Source organism: Melozone crissalis, unplaced genomic scaffold, assembly GCF_028551555.1.
Source record: "Melozone crissalis strain CALT ecotype California unplaced genomic scaffold, PUWL_Pcris_2 ptg000006l_1, whole genome shotgun sequence".
In the NCBI taxonomy this organism is placed as follows: Eukaryota; Metazoa; Chordata; class Aves; order Passeriformes; family Passerellidae; genus Melozone; species Melozone crissalis.
In genome coordinates, this window is record NW_026535784.1 from 33,430,573 (window position 1) to 33,457,180 (window position 26,608).

At 38.1% G+C, this 26,608-nt stretch overlaps 1 protein-coding gene across 1 annotated transcript in view; it reads right to left on the reverse strand.

Moving 5' to 3' along the window:
* Window positions 1-4,951: 4,951 nt before the first annotated feature.
* CPE (carboxypeptidase E) overlaps window positions 4,952-26,608 on the reverse strand; it is a 54,924-nt gene continuing 33,267 nt past the window's right edge. Inside the window, 8 exon segments of the mRNA XM_054294907.1 lie at window positions 4,952-5,659; window positions 6,966-7,084; window positions 9,417-9,516; window positions 11,531-11,670; window positions 17,869-18,051; window positions 19,066-19,183; window positions 20,109-20,276; window positions 21,869-22,065. Coding sequence (XP_054150882.1) covers window positions 5,561-5,659; window positions 6,966-7,084; window positions 9,417-9,516; window positions 11,531-11,670; window positions 17,869-18,051; window positions 19,066-19,183; window positions 20,109-20,276; window positions 21,869-22,065 — 1,124 coding nt within the window. The 3' untranslated portion in view covers window positions 4,952-5,560.

The window sequence follows — 26,608 nt, forward strand, 5'->3', positions numbered from 1 at the left end:
GATTCACGATTCATTCAGGCCATGCCAGGGCACCTGACTGAACAGGACACTGCTGAACACCAACAAATTCACAGTTGTGCCAGTTATGGTGTGGAAGCTCTGACAGCCTCAACCCTGGAAGTGTTCAAAGCCAGGCTGGATGTGGCTTGGAGCAACCTGGTCTAGTGGAAGGTTCCCTGCCCATTGCAGAGGGGTTGGAATTACAGGATCTTTGAGGTCCTTCCAACACAAACCATTCTGTGATTCTCTAATTCTAAGTGCAAACTTGGACTCTTTGTAGACCCCAAAAAGCCCTGTAATCCACTCCTGATGGGTCTTGGAACAAGTGATCCTTGAGCTTCTCAGGCTGGGCCAGCTCTTGACACGCCCTGCGAGCAAACTGGAAGCAGCCAAGAAAAGCCACATGAGCGGATATTTAGTGAGCTGAAGGGAGGGAAGTCAGAGTGTAATTTTGTACTGTTCTTGGCAGCCAAGTCCTCTCTTGAGTGTTGTCCATAGTTTCTGAAATGCATTTAATTTACCTTTTGTGCAAGGGGTGCTGCAGTACGGGGGAAGGATGTTTCTACACCCCTGGATAGCAGCACGTGCACCACAGCACACTGCAGAGCTGGTGCTCCTCTCATGAACTGCAATCTCCCATTGCAGCACAGTTCTGCGACACTGTCCACCCCTCTTTTGCTGCCATGCTACTGGCAGGTGAGATGTTCATCTAGCTCTGTATTTTGTCTCTAAATTAGGGCCCTGATCACATTCTCATTGGGTGAATGTAACAAAAATGGCACCCAGATTTACCTTACCTTTCACTGAGCAGCAGTTCAAAGGCTTAAGTGAGCTGTGGGTTGCAACTGCTCCAGCTCACCTCCATGATTTCTACTTTATGTCTTGCAATGAAACTTAGGTTCCATAACCAATTCTGCACATTGTGAAAGTAGATTTCATTTCTTGTTAATTATTTTGCAGCTTTGTCCCAGAAAAGATGCTGCTCATGCAGAATGAGCAGCCCTGACAGCAGATAGTTCTGACTACTCAGATTCCAGGCTTAAAGGTCTTGTAATAACAAGAACCTTTCCAGAGTAGCTTTACCTTAACACTGAAGGCATGGACATACTCCACTCCTAGAATCCCACAGCCACATAACCCTATCCAGCCTTTACTAAAGAACAATTAGAAAAAAGGCCAGTAAAATCCACTCATTTCTCAACACCAGACTGCTTCCAATGTATTTCCAGATGTCGAACTCCCTCTATATTCCCAACACAGGAGCCAAATTCTTCAGCTTCTCTCTTTGACAATTTCCACTGTGCACAGGGATGTGTGATTACAAAAATGTGTAGTGGCCTAACTGAATATGAAAGGAGAACCAGGATGAAATAACATGGATTATTAACTATTAATTCAGGGAAAAAGTAGCAGTGTGATAAATGATGCCTAAACATGGATGTGTTTAAGTCATTGCTGAAACAGAGTCCCTGCAGCAGAGAGGTAAAATAAGGAGGGATGAAGAAAGATCAGCATTGTGAGGCCATTTAACTCAATTAATATACTCCCATTATCACAGTTAATAAAAGCAAACAGCAGTTGTTTCTAAATATCTCATTTTCGTACTGCTGATTCCAGTACTTGCTATACTGCTGAAAGCCTTGGTCTCTGGATATGTAGGATTACATCCACTTCTCTGTTGTCATCCACTTCTCTCCCTAAAGCAGGCTTTAGGAACAAAAACTTGAAGCAAATTCACTTGGAACCCTCCAAGCTCAGAGGCAAACAAACCCACTGTTTTGGGGTTTTTAATGCCATGGATTTCAGAAAATCTCCTGAGTGTTTTTGTTTTCTGGGTTTAATTATCTAAGTCAGAAATAATGGAAGAGAGGCTGTGTCAATGGCCAAACCTATGAGCTAGCTTAACAAGCAGTAAATTATTCATAACAGACATAGCTCTACACAAACAGAAACATACACAGGGAATAAAATACTTGCAAGGAGATGATCAGAACAAGTATTTTGCAAGATTCAGGAAGGTAGAAAGTAAGCACTGCAATAGCATTTCTCAGTCCTGCGTTTCCAGAGCAAACCACAAGCAGGAAACAAGGCACTCGTCCAGTGGAGCAGGTTTACTGGGAAGCAGCTCTAGAGAGCTGCTCTAACTCAGAGAGGCCATCATTAAACTGCTGCTACTCTACAGCCTCCACAGACATGAGTCAAACTAAACACATGGGAGAAAATCAGCTCATTGGAACAGCATCTTTTAATTTTAAATTCCAGCTCTTCTAAACCTATCTTCTCTGAAAGCTCTTCGTTTCATGGCCTAGTTATTAAGTGTTCCTAAGACACCTGTTATAGCTGTTAGAAAAAAGAAACTCAGAAAAATCTGGCAGCAATTCTTTCTAATCTACCATCTCAGTTTTAGTTTACACTTTAATTATGTCATTAGCAGCTCAGGACTAGCCAAGGCTGTATGTGAATTCACATATATGGATGTGAACACCACAACCTAACTGGCAAACACAATTCAGATGCAGTGATTTAATTTGACTGACTGCTGTTTTTCTGTAATCCTGACCCCTGCAGTTATAAGGAATGTGTAGCACCACAGATTTGCAAACACACTGCACACTGTGCTTTCTAATCCTAAGGATCAATATGGAAACACAGTAAGGCAGACACACACAAGTGCATGCCCTGTCCCCACCAAGCCTGCGTGGAGGCAGAGCATCTCATTCATCTCCCTTACTTGACTTGAAAGCCTTCATGGGACAAGTGCTCAGAAAGACATGTACTCCAAAAGGAGGATGTTCTGGCACGAAGTTAAGGGGCTGTGGATGGCTCTCAGTGAGATATCAGCACAAATCCTGGTCTCCTTTCTCTGTTCAAGCAGCAAATTAACTGGCACACACTGAGGATGTTTAGTGCATACTCTGCAGACATGCACAGCCAAAGAGGTCACATTTTGAACCTGCAAATTACTCACACATTTTACATTTTAAATAAAACTGTAGATTTATTGTACAATAGTACAGCATGTGCCTTTTTAACCAAAAGCTTAGCATCACATAACACTTTAATCTTCCATTAAACATACACAGTCCTACAACACAGCTCAGCTCAGCAAGCTACAAAATGAATTAATTTATTGAGAGTCCTGGCTACGCTGTTCTTAAGGATGTTTACCTAGAACAAGAACAGTGGCAGTGGTTCTGGTGCTGAAACATTTAATCACTTTTACCTTTTCTCAACACAGTAATAGCAAGCAGTCATCTAGAGCACAACAAACAGATCACTCAAGGAACAGCACATTTAATTGCAAATGTATGAAACAGTAGACCAGGGGATCTCACACACATCACACAGGTGTGGATTAGAAACCTGTTACGAGATCACTTTGATGCAATGTCTGCACTAACTATGCCACAGGAAGACTGGATGCATGACAGGCATCGTACCATGAAGTGTCATTTGGATTGAAATTCTTAGGTTTGGAAGAGGCAGACCAGGGTGTTCTGTACAAATATACACTTGCCTTATTACATTAGTTTACACTCCTGTAGCCATTTGCCCATGTGACAGCAACATCTTATTATAATTCATTTTTATACCATTTACTTCAATTTTACCTGGTTCAATTAAAAACAAGGTCATTACTTACAGACATAGAATGTATTCTGTGCCACATCTTGGCCTTTCAAATTGTCATAGACATCCAAGTTGTTGTACCAGTCATCCTTTAAGCATGCTCTTGTGCACAGCTAGCTACAAGGTGTTATTAAGACACATTCAGACAAGATTCTTTATTTGCCACTGGGGTTTTTCATTGCAATGGAGAACCAAAGCTCATCAGTATATAATGACTTAGAGAGACTTTCAGAGACTTTCCTCTGAAATTTGGAGTTAAACATCTACAACCCCAATGAGCTGCAGGTTGCATCACAAACTCTTCATCAGAGAGAGAAAGTTTATGCTTTTTTATTGCTGTTCAGTTTACCATTGCGTGTCAAACCTTAAGCCTGTTCCTTAAAATGATCAAGTGCTATTTTTATTAAAGAATTTAAAATTCTCAGAAAACAGTACTTGCAGTAAATTTTTTAATACCCAAAGGAGGTAAATTTGGATCCTGCACCTGAATATGTGATTTTTCACTTACAGCAGGAGTGTGATAGTCCACTCTTGATTGGTTCCAAAAGAGCACCAGCTAAAATAATATGCTAATCAAAACACAGAGAGTGGTATTAAAGAAACAGAGGAAGGAAATCTCTATCAAATATCTGATCTTGAATTAAAATAGACTAGCAATATATGTAAGCTTTCAAACAGACAAGATGCTTAGCTTATCTCAAGTAGCATACCAGGAGTCACTTCCGAAGAATTACACCAAACTTGCACCTGCTGTGGTCCATGTGTATTCTCTGGCTCTGCAAATTTCACTCATCTTGGCCAAAATACTATAGCATGTTAATTAAAGTTCTAAAAAAATCAAAAAGGGACCAAAAAGAATTGTTTTAAATCAAAGTTGCTTTTGTATCACCTTCAACATTTTTCTGAAAATTTCACCACACTGAAAAAAATTTTTAGCCAGCAGAAGAAACAGAGCTTGAAACAAATCCATTATTGACTTGCAACACTAAAATTACAATCTCAGTAGATTTCCAGTTAATTGTCTAAACTGTAATATTTTGATAGCCTTGACTGAAAAGATGAACTCTTAGCTGATTATCTAAACATCACGGATACAAGTAAGGATTGTTGAAAAGGTAATTATTTAATTAAAACAGAAATTCACCTGAAATTGTTTTTTCTTGCCGTTGAACAAACACAAGCAGCCTATAAATGAGACGCACTAGATCTTCTTCTTCCACTCAGAATTTCTAATTTGTTTAACAAGTAATGAGAAGTACTTAAAACCTCATCTCCAAATATTATCAACTGTTTATGGAATAAAGCTCTGCTTTTTCCTGAATTCATTCTATGCCATTTTTTATTAAAGAGTTTACACATATTCTTTCTTCTTACTAAAATGAAGTCAGCTTGTGTTTCTTACATATTTAAATAGCTCCAACACCAGAGACATACAAAGTGTTATACTGAATTTTAATCCTTGCAAAACATTATTTCACCACACACTGTTATTATAAATCTTTTCAATAGCATCCATTATAGAACTCAGTAAAGAGCACTGTCTACTACTATGCACTGTCAAATATTTCTGGCAGCATCGATAATCAACTACAGCATATTTATTTTTTAAAATCAAGTGCTAACCTACATATTCTGAACTTGCAAATAATACACAACAGATTTTACTGTCATATAGGCTGCATATTCATTCATTTTTTCTGATTTTTATAGAAGAGTAAATTTTCTATAACAATATGAAAGAAAATTAATAACTTATTTATCTATCTAGGAGGCTAGTAGTTATTTGTAATCATATTAATCAAAAAATGACTGAAAAATTCAAAGTTAATTATTGTGAAGTGCACAAAATCTAGAATATAGGGATTTTCCACAGTACATTATACTAAGTCAACATATAATAGATTAAAAGCTGTAAAGCCAAAATCATCATTTAAAAATTTAGTGTTTCTGACATCATCTTCCACCACTCCATCAACTCTTCTTTTTCCTCTTCTTTTCTTTCAGACAATGACTCCAGCTCAAAATCAACCTGATTAAGAGAAACAATCAGAAACATCAGTAAGACTTACAGATAGAGAATAGTTTGGCTCTTAAGAGTCATTTTTTGAAAGAAGGTGCTTAACACAAACATAGGGCTTAGAGGGGTACCTTCTGGTTCAGACTGGGTTTATTCCAAAGTGTCTCAAAGCTGATTAAAATACATGCAATACTAGTATATCAGTACAGTAACTTATCCAAAAATACACACAGGTGAGCAAAATTTCCTAAAGAACCAGACATCTGTCCACTTGCATTTGACTTGACTAAAAATTTCAGAAAGTATGGGCCAATGAAATTAAAACCGAATAACAGCCAGCCACATAAATCATGTGGCATATTATAAAAGGTATCATCAGCATGTTGCCAACACAGATCACAGAATATTGTGAGCTGGAAGGGACCCACAAGGATCATCAAGTCCAACTCCACTGTCTAACCAGCTGAGCTAACCTCAGCTAACCCCAAGCACTGCAGACCCCCAGCATTTCAAAACATGTATTCAATTTTATGCCATCAAAAAAATCCAGGGAGCTTTTCCTAACACATGGCTCATTAATGTAGGTACCATGTGCTAGTTCCACAGAATTCACAGAATGGCTAGTTTGGAAGAGACCTTAAAGATCATCAAATCCAACCCAGCCCTAACACCTCAACTAAACCATGGTGCAGCCCATTCCAGAACTTTATCACCCTTTCCATAAAAAACTTCTTCCTTTAGTATATCTTAATATGTGATTCACGCTATTGAAATAGCACTTATTTTAAATACCTCCACATCTGTTCAGAGAGTGAATTTAAAATGCTTCTGAAACCTTAGATAGAGTCTAGATCTTATCAACCTCACATACTGAATATCCATGCAAAGCAGTGGCTCGTTGCTACCTTTCTGCACAGAGCTGGCCACTGGTTTTAACCTAAGCAGGTACTCATTTGACAAAATTAAATTTAAAAAATGTCTACATCAAAACCTCAACATCTCTTACTTTTTATGTTGTGCTGTTAAAAGATATTTCATAATATTCTATTCAAACATGTACCAATAACATGTTATCTCAATATTTCCCTTCTCTGTGTCTTTTTGTTATAAATAACGCCAAGAGATTAAATGAGTTTACAGTGAGATTGCTCTCAGTGGCAGGTGCATCAAGTGCTAGAAGAGTAATTTCCAGAATTTCTAAATTCACATGTTCTAGAATATTCTGAAAAATCACCTCCTCCTTAGATGCATACCATGAAGGAAAAAGGGACCTTTTCAATTTATAATAGAGGATAAATGAACACATGTGAACACTTACCACAACAGCAGGGCTGAAGGGCACAGCCACTTTTTTAGTTATTGCTAGATAGCCTGGTGCCGAGGCTGTAACTTTGTAATTTCCAGGCACAAGCAATCTCCAGTAATCACCATCCTTGGCTGCAAAGAAGAAGAAAATAACCCAAATAAATATGTATAAGACTAATTACACAGCTAAGAAGCAAGGCTCATATGTCAATCTTTTATATTCCTGTCAGTGCTTTCTTTTTGACTGCCTAAAAGGCAGTTCCTTCTTTCTTCCTTCAGTAAAAGCTTTATATATATATATATATATATATATATATATATATATATATATGTATCATATTTGCTTCCTTTCAGGTAATCAAAAAAAATTTTAATTTTGAAGTTGCGCTGGAGACCCCATGAAATATTATGCCCGCTGAGGCTGAAGGCTCTCCATCACACTGAAGAAAAGGACATTATGGGACATTACTCCACTTTAGAAGCACCTCCCAGACAAAGTAAAGTCCCTGCTAAATGTCTGAGATTCTGTTTGCAATGTGATAGGGATTTTTAATGTTCCTCGGTATTCTGATAATCCAAGCGTAAATAAATTTCATTCCCATCAAATTTAAATAAGTCGAACTACCTTTCTCATCTTTCAGAAAAAGCTACAAATCATAATTTCCTAGAATATTGCATGCGCATCACCCTTGAAGCATCACTATCTACATGTTTCAGTGTCCAGGCATTGTCAAGGGTTTTTGATTGGTTCAGAGAAACAAAGAAATGGAAGCTTGATCCACTCAGGTCAAAGAAAGGCTCCTCCCTCACTGTTACTACAGTTTATGTTTTCTGGTCACAGAATCAAAACTCATCATCATCTTCTCTAGAAATGACCCTATTGCATTTTCACAAAGACTCAGATCTTCCCTGCACCAGCAGTAGGCAATTATCTAATTTGTCACAGGCTGATAATTTGAATTTCTTGACCTCCAGAAAAGATTGCAGAGCTATTCTAATATTCAGCTAGCAGTGCCATTTAGAAGATTTGGCCATGCTCTTTGTACTAGTCCCTTAAATGCTTTTTCACCACATCTACAGCTACACAGTGTACAAAGGGAAAAATTACTTAAATATCTGCTATTTGCATGGTCAAAAAAAATGACAGTAGGCAGTCCAGCTGTTCCCAGATTTTTCTCTTCATAAAACAGAATGGAAAAAAAATTGCTGTAGAACTACAGCAATGATCTATTATAATTTCTGTCACTGGAACAAAGCAGAATTTCAACTCATGAATAAAGAGCAGGAGAAAAGCCAAAGATCATTTCTCCCTCATTTTGACTGTGCCAATATTCAAGTACTTGTTTTCATCCCTGTTTTGACAATACATGACTTTAAGTCTTACACACACACAATGATGTGAAAAGATTTATAATTAGATGCAATTTTTGTGTCATAGAAGCATGAGCTCCTCTCTCTCAAATACCTCTTTGCACAGTTTATCCCCTTTTTATTATGCCTGACAATTTATTTCCAGTCTCTATACATTTTGCCTCCTTGTTTACAGTGACAGAAGGTAACTCATGTTTTCACAGACTGTTCTCCAGCTGGGCAGAAGAGCTGCTGGTCTCTTTGCAGGTGATGTACAAACACAATTCAGAGGTGACTAAATATCCTACCAATCCTGTTCCATATATTCTGCATTTCTGTGACAGTATAGTGAGACATATCATTGAGAAAATGAACATAAAATGAGCTCATGCATAAAGCAGTGACATTTACTTATTGTTTCTCTAACTGGAATCTTTTGCAAATCAAAACATGTTGCTCAGGATAGGAGAGCACAGATGTAAAGGGAAGGCTGAAAGTTGGCACACTGAGAAGCTATTTCTGAACTCACTCCTAGAACAAAGCACATCATCACTGAAGAGGTGACACGTCATTTTCTGTCAACACCAACCAACACAATGCTTTCATCTTTTAGAATCACCCTTCTGAAAAAACATCACATAATTGTAAACAGCAGAGAGAATTTATCTTTGCTGAAGGAGGTTATGTAAATTGGAAATCTGTCAAGAATTTACATACCAAAAGGTATGACTGCATTGTGAAAAGTATAACACTTTTGGACTAAAATTTAGCCTTCAAACTGAAGGCAGCACTGTTGACAGAGCTTTAAATCCCATCAGGGCTGTGAAACACTATTTGCTTTACAAATTAGAAGACAGATTAGAGCATTAATAACCAAGAGCCACCCAAACCAATTTACACTAGAGACCCATGAAGTAAAAAAAAAAGTCTCAGCTACTCTGAGAGCAAAATACAAGTGAAAGATTCATAAAATCCTCTGGGCAACAAACTTCTTGAGGCACAACGTACCATCCTGGTTTCAAACTTTTGCTCCCTTAAAGCTGCAGTTAAAAAGATGTGAAATGGCTCCAGGTTGCTAAGCCAAAGAGAAGGACTGCTGAGGTACCACACTCACCTGATGTAACATCATGGCTTATCCCCTCCACAGAAATTGTAGCATTTGCAAGTGGATTGCCCTGAAGATCTTTAACAAACCCCTTCACTCCTCGATGAATCTAAAATAAATAAGGTCACCAACAAATGGTAAATAAAAAACTCTTAAGAAAAGATGGTGGTTTTTGGCAATGGAATATCTATTGATACATCTAACAAAGCATGCTATGAATCCCACAGTTTACAGGCTGACCACTATCAATGATAAATACTAAATATCATAATGGAACAGGGAATGAAGAGGAAAATAATTCAGCAGGTAGTTATAATAATTATATCTATTCAATGCAAGTAATTCTCAGAAATACACAGCAAGTAATAATACATGTAAACATTGACTTGCAAATCTTTATCATATTAGGGATTAATGAATGCACAGAAAAGCTTTGAAAGAACAGCCTACAGAAACATTTTTTTAAAAGTTTCATCAACTGTAAGAATGCAGAGCTAATGACATTATTTCTTAAAGGTGAAGCATTAGCAAAGTAAATGCACTTTGAAGTCACGTGGACTTCAGTGGGCAATCCCTCTGTGAGGTGCTTGAGCTTTCTATTGCACAGCCCAAGCATGCAGTTCTGTGAGCTGGGACCACAGAGAGTCAAACATTCCCTCCTGGGCTGTGGGAGAAGGGCACTGGGGGGTCATGTCCTTCTCCTTCGTGCTCCAGGCAACAGCCCCAGCAGCAGCTAATCCGTCTGCTCCCACTATATATGAAATTAAAATATGATCTCAGTGTGCAGAGGGACCAGTGTATCTTAAGCACAGCCTGAAAGCAAACTCCTCAGAAGCAAGAGACTGAGGATCAACTGCCTTTTCTTCTCCACAAATAGGGAACTCTTGGCGCTGGGGATGAGGGGATGTTGGGAATCTCTGTGGAGATGCACCTCACTGTGAGCCTGGAAACAAAGCAGCAAAGTGCTGTGAAGTTCAGGCTTCTCTCTGATTCCATGTCCTTTGAACAGTCTTGTGGATCCCAAGTTTTATTTTGAGATACTGATGTTCCCCTTAGTGAACCTATATGGTGCATTCAGCAGCACCATAATTCAGCTGACAGATTCAGTTCAGATTCCTGTAACACACTCTGGGAGAAGCCTCAGAAAAGCAGAAATTACGTATTTGCACTGTCCTCAGCACTCCCAGGGGAGCTGGAGCATAGACCTGGTCATCTTATCCTGCAAGAAGATAAGAACCAATGCCAAACAGACCATCTGAACTTCAAGGATAAAGCTGGTAGCTCTGCAGGAGCAAAGGAAGTTGGCAAAATAGTATCTTATACATGAGCAATTTTGAAAATGCAGTGACAACATAGCTTTCCATGAGTCAGAGAAAATTAACCCCTAGGCAGGGGAGCTGAACAATTTGAGATGGATTCCATAAAGAATGGGTAAAAACCTGCAGGACAAGTACAGCTTTTCCCTTAGCCTACAGATAATGTTTTAACAGAAAAGTATAACACTTCAAATATTCAAATATTTCAGGTTTCTGGCTGACTGAAGCATTTCTGCATAATTAAGTCCTTAAAGAAATGAATGTATTAATTGATGGGCTGTGCTAATAAAGTGTGTTCCTCATTTCACAATCTCAGGTGTGCAACCACCAATGATATCAGATTTATTTGTAATTTTTAACTACAATATTCAGATTTCAGAAATTCTCTATGGTCTAATCCAGCTGCCCAGGTTCCTGCACATCCACAGAATGATCCTTCCCACATCTGCAAACACACTGGAATATCTGCAGAGGGCAATCCATCTCTCTGAGCACACACACCAGCACTGGGGCAGTCAGTCATAGACTATGGAGATTTGTAATTTTTTTGCACTGAGGAACCCAACACAAATAATTTAAATCAAATGTCTGCAACAGTTTAAGTAGGGTAAGAAGGATTCCATACTGTAAATGCATCCCTCCTTTCCACTCTTCTTCCACTTATTTAGAAATTTCACACAGGATTTACTACCACAGAGACAAATAAGAATTAAAGCAACATCTGGATTAATATGATACTTTGAATTAGATAAAAAGTTTAGAAGCTTTATGCCCAATAGCTGGTTTTGCCATCCTCTTCTCTGTTACCTGCTCAATGTAATTTATAAGAGAGTTCTTGTTGTCCTCCCAGTAGCCCTTCAGAGTTTCTTCAGGCGGGAATTTTTCACAGCTCAGCTCCACTGTGATTTCAAAGCAGTTGCTGCTGAGGTAATTGAAATCCTGCATTCCTGCAATGCCAGAAAAGAGAGGCAGTGATGCATTTTGTGTTACTCTGAAGTAAGGGGGGACACATGAAATGCTGGGACTACTAAGAAAAGAACAGTTATTAATACAATTGATGCAGCTCTACTCCATCTGCTTAATTTTGAATTCAGAAGCTTTAAATCAGAGAAACCAATAGGACAAATAATTCCAATATACATTTTCTTGCCAGGGAAAGTTTAAAAAAGCCTTGATAAATAGGCTGTATACTTCTACTTGATGCTGCGTGCAACCAGTATACTTTTAACTCACACATTTTTGGGTAGCTGACATATAAATTACATTTCTTCTCTGTGGGAAATAAAATTATTTTAGATTATGGCTAAAATATTTCCATATAAAAAAAAAAAACAAAAAAAAACCCCAAAAAACCCCAAAAAAAGAATGCTCACCTTGTAAGCCGAGAAGAATGACAATTAATTATAAAGCAAATTAAACATAATAAAGTGACATTGAAAAGGAGATTTATAAAGATGGGTCAAAAATGTGTTGAGTTTTTTTTCTGAAAATACAATGTTTCATGTTAGTAACATTTTACATGGAAAACATTGCCTTGTCAAGATTTTCTGCCCAGATTTCAAATATTCTCCACCAAAAAATACAAAATAAAACTTCCTATAAAATGTATTTATATGATTTTTTTTCTATGGATGGGGTTTCTCCCCTATCCCCTATTTTCAATGCCTCCACAAAATCAATATTAGATAGCCTTTGAAAGAGAGAGTTGCATAAGTTCAACTTTAATAATTGAAATTTTAAAACATAAGTAGCATAGTGGCATCATCACTAAGAATAAAAACTTGATGGAAAATATTCATTCTTTTACATTTCTGAGCCACCCATCTTACTACATGGGTATATTGGCTATTTGCTTGAATTGGTCAACCAAAATAGAAGGATGTTTCCAGATTTTTGTAGCTGGATCAACCAACTGGAGAGGGACAGTGGCCATCCCCAGGAGGGTTATAAATAAATGTTTTGCAGAGGCTGATGAAGGACCATCCCTCCCCATTCTGTCTAGCTAACAGAGTCAGTGGATTCTCAAATGGAGGCCTGAAAAGAAAGCAGCCGCCAAGCTTTTTGAGCAGCCCCGTGGAGGTCACTGAGGGATTCAGAAGTGTTTCTAGCACAGCTTGTTCATGCAGCTCTGTGTTCCCCCATACAAGCTGCATATGAGACCTGAGGCACTTTACTGAGCACCAGAGCTGTTCATGGGTCCACAACTGCCCAGAGAGCTGGTGTCACATCCCAAAGAGAACCCCAAGGATGGCAAACACACTGAGTCAGGTGGGATTTAGCCAGCACACTAAGGTGAAGAGACTCTTTTCTGCCAACCAGGCAACAAGACTCCCAACTACTGACAGGCAGAGGGATTTTTCTGGCTGCTAAAAGAATCTTTTTCTTTCTAACCCTTTTTTTTTTTTTTAGAAGGATGAGGACACTGAAGGCAAAGGCTCCTGGGAGGGATGGAGGGATGGCTCTGATGTTCCAGCAGGCAGAACTCTTAGATGGTCCATTCAGCAACACACAGCAAGAGAGCAGTGGAGTCATGAGTAAAATCCTGACAGCAGGGCTGACTATCATACATCTGTTCCGGACACTGGATCATGCTGCTTTTGTTGATTTCTGTACTTCTTCTAAAAGACAGACAGAATGCATGAAGAGGAGAACAGGGAGCCGAAGGGCACAATGTAATTTTACTGTAGTGACAGTAATTCTAGACCATTACTGTTCCAATTCTCAGAAAATTTCTCTTTCCTCCCAAAGTATTACTCAGGGATGCCCTAGTTTCTCAAGAACAGAAAAAAGAAGCAATATATTTTCCAGTTTTGTGCACAATCCTATAGTTTGTTTCCCAGGGCCTGGCCTTGTCCAAGGTTTACGTGCGGCTCCTGAAAAAATTCATCCTTTGTATCTCTGGGACAGAGAATGGGATGAAGCTGGCCAAGATCTAAACTACAGCCTCCCACATGTGCAATCTGGAGTGCATTGGGCTGTGCACTCTTTACCTTCTTGTTCACAATGGTGATTGGGTGCAATACATAAGAAACCAAAGCATTTCTAAAGATTTATCGAATATTGCAGCAACTTTGCTGCCTTGGGTCAAGTCCCTGAAGTGGCCTATCCACGGCATGAATCACATGCATGTACATCATCACGCTCCCAAAGCCTCTCACTGTGACCATGTGTAGCACTGACTTTCTCACACTTTAACCAGAACTGCCCTCTGAAGATCAGAGAGGCTTAGATACATCAGATATAACTGAGATTCAGCAATGAATGCCTTTTATTGCTGACCACGAGTACGACTTTGAGAACACAAACAGTTCTCTGTTGCACTGCTCCAGTGGCTGAGAGACTATAGTGTCTTTATGTTACTGCTTACAAAAGTAAGCTGAGAATATGGGAAAAAAACTAATTTCTTCAGGTTTTAATAAAGGAACACCAAGCTTCATAAATGAAGTGGAATGCAGGGTGTGCCCCTGGTATCCAGGCATCAAAATTACTTAAGACTTTGAGCTGCAAGCTACAGCACTAAGTTAGATCAGCTTCTTCACATAGAAAAGACCTTTAGCAGGACAGGATGTACTTGAATGGGGAGAACACGAATGCTTCCTACATTAGTGTTTAGCAAAATCCTAAAAAACCCTAACACTGCTGGCAAAACTGGTAATCCAAGTTAGGAATTAGTTGAGTGCCAAGGGTGATTTGAGAGTATCTGAAAATTAAAAAAAGACACTTAAACAACAGCCTAATGGTACAGCAAAGTAAGCTGCTTTGAAAAGTTATTTTTGTAATGACATGAATCTGATTAGACTCAGGTGACTCTATAATGACAGAAAAAGCAGAGCAGGCATGTGGCTAGGTAGTAATTGATTACTATTTGTTCTTCTCATTTTTGCTTCCAGATAGGTAGTCCACACAAAGGATACGTTAAAAAGTCATTAAGGATGTTGAAAAATTATACAGTCAGCAGCTAAGGAAATGCCAAAAATTAAAGCTGTTTCTGCAAATTTAGTTTGGCTTTCCTGCGCATGAGTGAAATCATTAATTACATGCTGATACAGAGAAGGCCTCCATTAAAAACATAGTGGTTTTTGTGTACAAACTTCTTTCTCCCCAGAGTCTGATGGCTAAAAGAGCCATTCCTGAGCACAGAAGAATGACCTCTTTGCCTTGGCTTGCTGTCTCTGAAAAACCTCCAGGGATCAGCTGATTACAGATGACAACTACTACAAGTGTAACAGCATCATGGCCTCAGACCTGGCACAAAGGTGTTCTTGGGGGAAAATTTTCTCTGTACCCCTGCTCTGCAGACGGAAGTAACTGCCAAACAGTAATGTTGAGAAAAACCTAACAAAAAGTGTAATTAAGAGAGAGAAGAAAAAGTCAAATATTCCTCTACGTCATCCACCTTCTCCACCCAAAAAGCCAGAAAGGGGAACTGCCACCTTGCATGAGGTTGGTGAGGAAATCCTGAGGTCAGACAAAAGGGAAGGGCAGAGCATGAATGCAATGGAGGGCTCCTCCTTACTTCCAGTTAGAGCAAAGGACTTTCACCAGATGTCTCTGCCACAGATGTTCAGCCTTCCTACTGAAAGAATCCAGGTACTCAGAAAGCTGTGAAAAGCAAGCCACAGTCACATGAGAGCCATCCATACGCCACCCCTGCAGACTGAAGAACCAGTGGAGATGGCTGCTGGCCCACCTGTCTTTTATAAAAGGTACAAGGCCCTGAGGATCAATTATATGGCAAAGAATTGATGTTGCACAACTGGGGCACCATAATGAGCTCTGTAGGGCAACAGCATCTATAGTAATTAATTCAAATGAAAAATCATCCTTTCCTACTGTCAAAGGCAGAACCTAGGAGATGGCCAGGGATAGAGAGAGAAAATGGGCAGGAGTGGATACTGGAGCTGTGTTTGGTGCAGAAAGGAATCTTCAGTAGAAGAGTGAGAAAGGAAGGGAAAAGGGGAAAGTGGGGTACAAAAGCCCAAAGGAGCCCAAGGGTGCAAAGGTAGAGAAGTACCAGCTTAGCTCCAACAGGAGCAGATGCAATGGAGACAAGGCCTTCAGAGTTTCCTTTGTTATATTCCTAACTCTGGTAAGGATGTGCAGTGGAATACTTTCCCTAAAGCAACATAAATGGCTTTTCAACAGTTAATGCTGCTGCTAACTTTGAGTTCATTGCCATATGGACAGCAAAAGATCACGGATACAATCAATAACTGAATTGCCACATTTTGTGTTTTACATGAAACTTTTAGTATTAAAACTTCCCAGAAAATTTTCACTTGAACTGAGCAGTGTTTAGTCATTTTCCTTAGCACTAGACATAGAGGGAGCAGAACTGTTCTCACTGAATTATATTTGTTTTTTAAGTCAGCAAACACCACCACAGAGGTTTTGTTCAAAAGTCACAGCTTGCCAGCTGATTTCTGCACTTGAAAAAAAAACCCAGACCAATAACCGATTCAATCTGTAAGGTCCAAAGTATATTGTTTTCTCTCTATTTTTTATTAGTTGTACCATATTAGGATGAGAGACCCTGCTTAGCAGTAGGATTCCTGCCTATTAACAAATATGAGAAAAAGAAAGGCCTCACTTGGGAAATTAGCAATCTAGCTTAAAATAAGTTCTAAAAAGAGGAAATTAAATTTCCAAAGACTTTTTCCAATGGAAAATTGTGTCTTTGCCATATGCCGTTTAATCAGAATCAAAGTATTTCATCAAAACAATGGAAAAACTGCTTTTCATAGCATTTTCTTAAGGAAAAATAACTGAAGTTAAATATATCTACATTTTTATATATAACATTTAATATTTCATTAAGCTAAATTTAAACTGATTTAAACAAATTTTAACTATTTTTATATTTTAACTGTTTATATTAATATTTTTTAGCTTTTGCAAACTTCAGTTTTCAAGTTTTAATGGTTCCAAGAACTTTTTCAAGAATTTTAATGGTTCCAATTCAAAGTCTGAAAAGCCTCACACAAAGAGATATTTTGAGGTTTTAGTTGCATTCAGAAATGTCAATATTTTACTTCATACTCAGCCCCTGGTGATCACTGGCTGTGTGAGCACTAGCAGTTGTTCTGTTTCTAATTTCTTCAGAGGAGCCTAAATATTTTCTTCTTTTAGTACCACCTTTACTTTGTAAGAGAAGCAGAGTTAGGCTACCACTTAGGCTGTCTAATGCTTTGAGAGATTCCTATTCACTTCAGGTAAAAATTTAAAATTCATTCAGAGACTGTAATTGAATATCAAGAGAAAAGCAAAGAATTAAACAGTTATGTGTGTTCAAAGTTATCCAGCATAAATCAACAAAGCCAAATAACAGGCAAATCACTCCAACACAAGCTGGCTCAGAAATCTTCAGCTCAGTTTTCATTCCAAGTTGAGCAGAGGCAGAACACTCCAAGATTTAGATATCCCAAGACCTGTTTGGCTCAGTTTACAAAGATATCAAAATTCTTAATAGAAAGGAATAAAATGTCTCATTTGAATTAAATGTCTCATTTCATGCTCCGCTTCTGGACTTCTGGAAAATTAGTCTGGACATGCCTGCAGTAGCCCTGCTGCTCCTCTGAGTACAGAAGGCTCTACCAAAGCCTTGGAAAACAGCACCTGGGCAGGAATCAGACACTAATCAACCCACCAAGAATGGAGATGCAAATGCAAGGCATCTTCATGGCTGGTTTTGTTGCCATTAAAATCCAAGGCCAAATTCCCATTTCCTATGACATGCCAAAATCAGGCAACCAGGCTCCCCTGCTTCCTTCAGCTTGGATGCCTTCATCATTGAGGTTCAAATGAGCCCATAGCCTGCTCTGTTGAAGGTTTGTCAGGGGATTTTTCACTCTTTTCTTCTTAACCCCTCCCTCCCAATAAAAACTCTCCGAATATTTCATGATAGCAGAGCTATCACTTGCTCACTGTAGAACTATTAAATTTGCAATGACCTGGAGCCTGAAGAAACGTCGTACAAAAAGCCATAAAAAGGAGTATTGTAACAGTTATCACTGTGAGCTTTATCAGACTTTATAGATGTGGTGAGTGATCAGCCTTTGATTTAGCCTCAACCAGACCAAAAGTTGTGGATAACATAACTCAAGGCCAGAATAAGCAGTGACACGGACTGCTGTAGGTGGGCTCACCTCCTGGGACACTGTACCACGCACCACCATTAGTTGTCCCATCCACAAAGCTGCTGTCATCATCATTTTTACGGCACGGTGGTCGGTTCGGGTCAGACATGGCAGGGTTAAAGGAAGAATAACTGCGAGCCAGGCTTTGAAAAATAGCATCATCCGGGCAGGAGCTGTACTCATGAGCACTGCCTAGGGAGGAGAAAAATCCCAGGAACAAGAATTATTAAAAGGGCAGTCATAGTGACTAGGCTCACAATTTAGATCATCAGCACTGCACAGCAGAACTGTGCCTGAAAATACTGTGTACACAGGGAAGTGCCCTACAGCATCACAAGTTAACATGGCATTATCTTTTCAATATTAACATTTCCCCATTACTTCAGCAATTGTTGCCCTATCGTTAAAATGGCTCATCACAAGAGTCTCAATATTTATGAAAATATTACTTTAAAAATGCACCACAAAACCTAAGCTACTCTAGGCTTTAGATATTTTTTTAGAAGAACACATAGTTCAAAAACACAGATTTCCCTGAAGAGTTTTATAGTTGGATATTAGAAGGATTTGCAATTAAAACGCGATAAAGTCAACTGAAAGAAGAGAATCACAAACAATATAATTTCATGAAACTTTGGTCATGCATTCATCCCATAGTAGCATAAAAAAAACAAACTAATATTGCTGTATACTTTATGATTACATCTATGCCACAATGTGATCCTTTTTATAAGGGACCAATACTGAAAACAGTGATAGCTGTTTCTGTCAGCACACTACTGCTTTCAGAAATTCATTTTTTACAGGTACAAGAAACCTTAACCTAGATACATCTTTCTCACTTCATTTAAACAGGGTACAAACAGCCCCAACTAATTAAAGAGCTAAGTTGCCTTGATTAATACATCTGAGGGACTATGATTCCCTCAGGCATTACATCACTTTTGCACTGAAACAAACTATCATCTTCAAAACTAGAAAATATGGTCATACAGTGACTAGCTTTAATCACATGATTAGCATGATAAAATAAGTCATCATAATGCAATGACTACACATAACTTCTTTTTTCAATTTTTATATGGTTTTGCAGTGTTTTATGGATTCGCTTGCACAGTTTATAAAGTGGATCTTAGCTACCAGTGAAATAAGTACAGAATGAAATTTCTATCCCCTACTATTTCCTGTTAACTTCTATTCACATACCACTCCGAGTCTCATCATAAGGATAATTTGCAACAAGGTCTCCTCCATGAAGATTGGCAGAGAGCACAAAGGGAATATCCATAATCCAGTGAATGACACCCTTCGTTTCAGGAGCAAGCTACAACAGAATAGCATTACCAGCAGTTACAAATCGATAACCCAATGTAGAAACATTCAATTAAATACAGTGGGTTTAATTATTACCACATAAACTGTGCAAGACAGTTAAGTGAACAGCAATTTTATTCTGGCTTCAGAGAAAATGAAAACAGTACTTACATTAGATTTATAATTATATTAAGTGGATTAATATAAGTCCAAAACTGGTGTCGGCTATCTCAGAATAAGACTACAAAAAAAGCAATCTCAATCTTTTACTTCTTCCCATTACGGATAAAAAAGCCTACCCAATTTTAAACAAAGGAATATAAAATAATTTTTAAAACAGGTTGGTGCAGACTTTTCTCTGCATGGAAGGTAAAATTACTTTATTAATATTTTGAATTTGAAGCCAGAACACAGCTATTGAGGCCACAGTCCTATGGGACTGCAGTCACAACAGTCAGTTTTCTAGAACTTCCTCTGGGGGTAAACACAAGAAGATAAAAATCCCTCCAGACATACAGCTGCATATTCAAGGCCTAAACTTAACAAAAATGCATGTGTTATATGTGGGAATAGCTATCTGGCTAGCAATATAATTAAGCACAATATACAAGTGAATTTCTAGCAATAGTACAAATGCAGACTATTTGGAAAATCAGCTTAAAATCAAGAGAGAAGGCGATACAAAAAAAATTATAAGATACCTTTTGACTGAGGAATTGTCTAAGGATTAAGACAGATCAAAAGAGTATACTACAGCAATCCATTTTGAGGAAACAAATCAAGAAGCATCAGATGGATAAATTTAACAAAATGAACAAAATATTCAGAACAACATGAACAATAAAGACCACAGAGCTCTTAGGGGTCACTACTGTTTGCTTACATAAAAGGAAGAGATGGGCATGTCAGTGACCCAACATTCAGCCCCTACTTACCTTGGGATTCTGGTCCACAGCTTTTTTCATGTTCTTCAGAAGATGGTTGTTAGGGCCACCTTCTTTCTCATTAATGTAAACTATTCTATCAAGGTCGGGGAAATTTCGGTTCAGATCTATCCCCTGGGCATTGCTTCGACCAACAAACCAGTCTTTCAGCTCACCAGGCTAAATGAAGAAAGGGAACACAAAGAGAAGGGAGATGAGCAGATTCAGGAGAATGGCACACTTGGACTAAGGATGAGTAAAATTACCAGCAGTATCAGATTTTTCAGTGCCAGGGGTGTCTCCCCACAAGATTTGGCTTTTCCCCATTGCCTCATGCCCTGACTGTGAATTACAGATCTCATTGTAGCGAGAGTCACAACACCTGTAGGCTTATCTGGAAGCCAAAGGAATGTTTGCATTTGTTTCAAGCTCCTCTAAATAACTTCCAGGGTAAAGAAGGACCTTAAGCTTTACTTGAATCTTTTATTGTGTCTGACAGCCTTGTTCACTGAAATGGTAGCCATGAGAATTTTTGCAAAATTATTTCTTTAAACTGATTCTCTAAAACAAGTTTTGGATTTCATTAAGGATATGCCTTCAGAATGCATAGTTTTCCCTAGCTTCTCTCTGTAAGCTGTCAGTACTCTTTAATGTAGGTTAAGTTTGGTTACTGATTTTAATTTGGGGTATAGTGAATATACTGTAACACTCTGTGTACAGAATCAAGATATTCTAAATTAGAACAGCAGTACTAAATAGAGTCTTATTTAAATTTTAATAATATTTAAATTTTAGACAACCATATAAAAACAGGTGTACTTTGGCTAAGGAGATATTGTGAACCTCTAGAGAGATATTTCAAAGTAGTAAAATGCCACATCAATCTGAGGACAGCTTCTGCTTCACTGCCACGAGAGGGAGATGTACAACTGAATATAGAGTCTGAGCCTATTTTTAAAGACTTTGTGAGAATGAGTTTAACAAAGATCTTAATAAAGTTTGACTTATTTAATCATAAACGGAGAACTTGAGAACTTTCAACATTTCAATATTAACTTAAAAAATAAATGTACCTTGTAAGCAAGGAAATTCTTATTTTTGTTTATAACAAAATACAGAATCTGTATTTTGACCAGAGTCTGTATAACAGGGTTAGTATTTGACTTTCATTTGCTAATTATGTATTAATACATTATATGTTTCTTGACTGAGTCATCGCCCTAAAATGCATACTAAATTTTCTTGACTAATACCTTAATTAAAGTATTTCATGCATGAAATTAAGAATCAAAAGTAATTAATGTTAATAAGATGGCTCATAATGCTTGTTGTTTGGGGACCAAGGTCTGGTGAACGTGAGTAATTTTTTTAGGTGTATTTGCATGGGAGTATCCTAAAAGAAAACAAACTTTCATTTTTCTAGAACTTTTGAAAAATCATTTATTACGAGGAATCATTTATTTATTATTTAAGAAGTTAAGTCTTTAAGAAGCAGTTCATCAGTGAACTTAGTGACAGAATATGCACAAAACATAAACATAATTATATTTTTAAATCACAGGAGAGAAGGCTACTTGTTGAAAAGTCAAGCATAAATCGTCCTTGTTAAACATAACAAGCCTACAGTACCATTTGGAAATACTTTGGTTTTGTTGTTCCATCCAACAACTGCCACCAGGAGTCCATGTATCTGTAAAACTGTTAGTCCAAGAGCCATTCTGATAAAGCTGGCAGACACTGATAGGTATTCTTACACACAGAGCCTTACAAACCTGGGATGCTGCCTTCTCAAAGCCATCTGGGTTCAAAGATGGCATGATATGGATACGTGTGCTATGGATCAAGTTGATAATAGTATCGTTCCCTTTCTGGTATTCATTACACAGGTACTGTGCCAAGAAGATGAGCAACTCCCTTCCAACAGCTTCATTCCCATGCATATTCCCAACATATTTAAATTCTGGCTCTCCTGCAAGAAAAAGAAGAACATGTCTTGGAACAACATATAAAAATCACCCACGGACCGGGTCACACAGCGCCCCTGAGATATGGGTATGACTATTACTACAGCTGGGCATGGCATCCCCAGGAAGCTTCAAAACTCCTTCTAAACCATGGCTTAACAAATGCTAATTAATATTCAGCTGTTTGCCAAAGGCAGAGTGAGAGCAACAGAGGACAACGAAGTGTGCCAAAATAAATGCTAAGCACCAACATTAACACTGCTACTGTGGAGATCTAATGCAGTTGATGCATCAATACTACAAAAGTAGTATTGATTACTTAGTTTTAAAATATATAAACTGACACTAACAGGGCTTCTTACCTTAACTGTTCCCTACAAGATCAGGTAAAGCTTATTCTACTACACATGCATTAAACTGCAATTCTTTCATGAAAGCAAGGCCACAACCAGCTGTTGATCACAGTTTAAAAAATGTTACTCAGCAGGTGTTTTGGATATACACTCAGACTTTATGAGCCAAGTGCAAAACCTAACTCATAAAATCAACAATTTCCATTTAACATTCTAATAAAGAGAATTAAATACCATGCTTAAATATTCCATACAAATAACCTACATTTAATGCTTATGTGTATATTTAATGTAAATTTTGTACATATTACATAACCATGCAATACACATATTAAATGTGTAATTAATATATATATATGTTGTAGAACATATGGAATGTGTAACAAATAGATATTCTCTGTATAAAAAAACCATCCAATATTCCCAATTGCTAAATATTATCATCCTTATGACCATGGACTTGAAAACCACACAACATATATCTTTTGGAGCAGTGAAGAATTTGCCTATTAAAAGACTACATTTTGGGCTCTCATTCCAGAGAGGTCTTAGTGTACATATAAAAAGCTAAACAAGATCAAGAGGAACTAAAATGGGGAATATGCTAACTTCTAGACTGAAGCTTCTTTTCCCTTATGCTTTTCATTTGGAAATGTAGTCCTGTTGTAATTGCTTTAATCAAACATTCAGTTAATTGTAGGCTCTGGGTAGTCTTCAACCACACTTTGTGATAGCCTTTAGCACTATTAAAGGGGCAAATTCAAGGCAGGAAAAATGTTACACAAACAACACCTAAGTAATTGCTAATCAAGCATGCAGCCATATCTACTTACAACCCTTCAGTCTGTGTTCATTAACCTTAATCCAGTGATAAGATGCTAGCACATACAGTGCTATTAATACCATGGCTTTCCTTCCAGCTAAATTGCTTTTATAAATATGGATTCATCTCTGAAATGTTTTGCTAGACAGGTTTAAAAGTTTCCTAATTTGTGTGAAAGTTTCACTTTATCTGACAGACAGAACGCCATTACTGTGACTAAACCCCTCCATTTCCTCTTTTGGCATTGAGATCCTATTTACTGTTTCTTTCTATCTGCTAATACCAGGGAATGCAAGAGCTTTAATCAACAAGAGTAATCAGACCACGCAATCAACCTGATCCCATAAAACAGATGGATACTGTATAATGAAATATGCAGCACTGCACATCACATGAACTCAGAATACTCACACACATGTACACTGGCTTGTTACTTATGGGGAAAATGCTTCACAAGCTAACAGGCAAAACTGCTACTCCCCTAAATATCAACACAGCTGCATTTTGCACTTGTGCTTTTCCCTAGGACATACCTAAGGAAGCCTGAAGGAGAAACTTTTTCTTCTGATTCCCAGACCTGTGCATTAATCTCCCACTTTCTCACCCACTTGAATTTTACACGCCTGGTTCAAATGAGTAAAGAGAAACGTATGTTTCCCATAGGGTATTACTTGGCCTTCCCCCAAAGCAATCGTTAACAGTGTTTGTAAGGGCTCATGGAAACAGTCACACGGGGTCCACAGTGAGCCAAGAGTACTTTGGATCTTCAGTAGTAATGACCCATCCCAAATAAGCCAGGAAGAGGTACTGAGTCACTGGAAATATAGCAAGTGTTTCCTATGAAAAGTGATTGAAGAGATCAGCCCCATTTTCCTTAGGTCAAACATACCAATCATCATGTCACAGAGGGCTCGGTCAGGAGAACAGTACTTCCCAACACCACAAACAAGAGAATGATTTTCAGTGAAAGGAAGCAATGACAGTTTCTGGGGTGATAAGGAAAAATTACACAACCCATAACACAAAATGTGAAACCAGTATTCAAAAAATCCTCTTAGCAATGAGGTGTCAGCACAATTCATTAGTTTTGCTGGCAAATCAAGAGTTAAAGATTAAAGTATCGAAAAGCAAATGTAAAAAGAATGAAAATGAAAAGATAACAGAAAACTGAATAACATTTGAAGCCCTGCTTCAAAATGTAAATTCTGTATTTATATTTTATCTCCCTTGGGCATTTTCTTATCCCCGTCTCTGAAGCCAAGAAACCCATCTCCCATCCATCCTCTGGCTGCAGAAGACAAGGATGCCTGGTCCACACCTGTCCACACCTCCTTCAGCTCCCAGCCCAAGCACTTTCTTAATTCTAGGCACAGGAACCAAATAAACACTGTGTTTCTTCTCAATATAAGTACTGAATGTCATACTGTATCCAAAAACCTTAGGAAAACTCATTCATTTCACCAGTGCAATGCAGCCAGCATTCCACACCCACTACTGCACCAGAAAGAACCAGCTGCTGCTGCTGCTCCTCCACTGCACGTGCTACCAGACACCTCAAAAGCCAAGGGTGCCAGCAATCACCTCGTTCAACCTTAGCACTTCATGGTTTCCCTGGTCCAGTCATAGAATATGTCCTGCCACGCCACTTCCACAAGGTTCAGCCTTCTCTGGAAAACAGCCCAGCCCATGAAGGAAACAGCCGCTGGGTCACCGGTTGCCAGCACGCTGCTTAGCCAGAGGAAGAGCTGCTCTTGCCATTAATCCTTCATGAGCCATTTAATGCAGACCTTAATCACCCTTTGTAAGGTTCCATAACTGCAATTGCCTCAAAGATTATTTTTTTTAAATTAAAAGATTCTTTAAGTGTCAATTTGACAAAGAACTTTTAAACGGTGTCTTCAACCAGTAGAAAAACTTCTCTGCCATTGCAGAACTGGAAGTGGTTTTATAGAAGAAGCTTGAAGAAATAATAGCTGCCTTTTCTCATTTCTTTGACCCCCACAGAAAAGAGATTGCTTTCATGGATTCCCAGGGTCTAAGATAAAATAAACACAAAGGAACATTTACATCGTGTGAATATTTAAAATTCTTCTTTAATGAATTTTATTAATTTTCTGGCAACATATCTTGACAAATGATAGCCTGTCATTCCCAGCAGAAGTATGTCTTGCAAACAATGTATGGCATTTATAAATGCTTACACCTAATTTCAGCTCAGAGCTAATTTCAGATACAGAGATTTGTGACAATGAGTGAATTCTAACATAAGAAATGAAATGCAGCAATCAGGTTTGTAAATATCTTAGTAATTCTGGTGAAACCTAAGGCATCACACCTTTATGGCTCTTAGAAGGCTTTTACATCCTTCTTAGACTATATGTGGTATACTCATTACAACCCAATGAACAATTGAGGACAAAAGTATTTTAAGATGTCGTGCTTTTCTGGTGCCTGGCAAACATTGGGAATGTCACCATTCCCTTCTGCAGTGACTGTCAGCAAAGGTCTTCCACAGTTTCCTAGGAACAGCTTGTACATCTTTAATGCCAGACAGGTCATCCAATTAACAGTGACTAACCACTGCCATTTTCAGGTCAGGCTGCATTTGTACAGTAAAGACAGTAATTTTCTAAAACATAGGGACAAAAAGTTTACCACCTACTAATTATATACCCTACGAGTCAAGGCAACGTCATGCTACCAGCCATAGTCTAATGTCAAGCAGTTAGCCTTAAAATGTACAGTATTTCACTTGTGGAACTGAAAGCCATATGGGAGAAAAACAATTAAGTCCCAGGAAGTTTAAGTGCTTAAGGAACTCTTTTGCAAACCAGCCTCAGATATCCTTAAAAATTTGAGTCCTTCTGCTGTCCTGTATTTATTACAGAAAAGCCAAAAACATTCCTGAAATAACAAATTTAGTGTTTCTGATTACTTACAGTTGCTTGTCATTTTTCATATGGAAACCAGCAAAATTCTCTTGTAGATAACTGGCAGAAGAAATCTCAGAACCTCAGTGGCAAGAAATTTATTCATTAAATGTCATTGAAGACTTTTTTACACTCCAAATTTTTATTAGCATTTCAAAGAGAAAGAAATTATCTGGAGATCAACTACATGGAAAACCAAAGATTATAAAATGAGTTTCTCCTTCAAATATGAAAAAAAAGTGAGTAAAATAAATGAAGATGCAAGATAGAAAAGTGAACAAATTAGAAAATTTAGATTTTGCATCCCCTGTAAAATAAATGTCTTCAATCTGCCTCGTAACAACATTTCAATGTAAATGTTGATCTCCCCAGTTTGTGGAGAAAATGGCATTGAAAGACAGAGCCACAATGCAGTATTAGTTTCCTAATCACTGGATAGGCC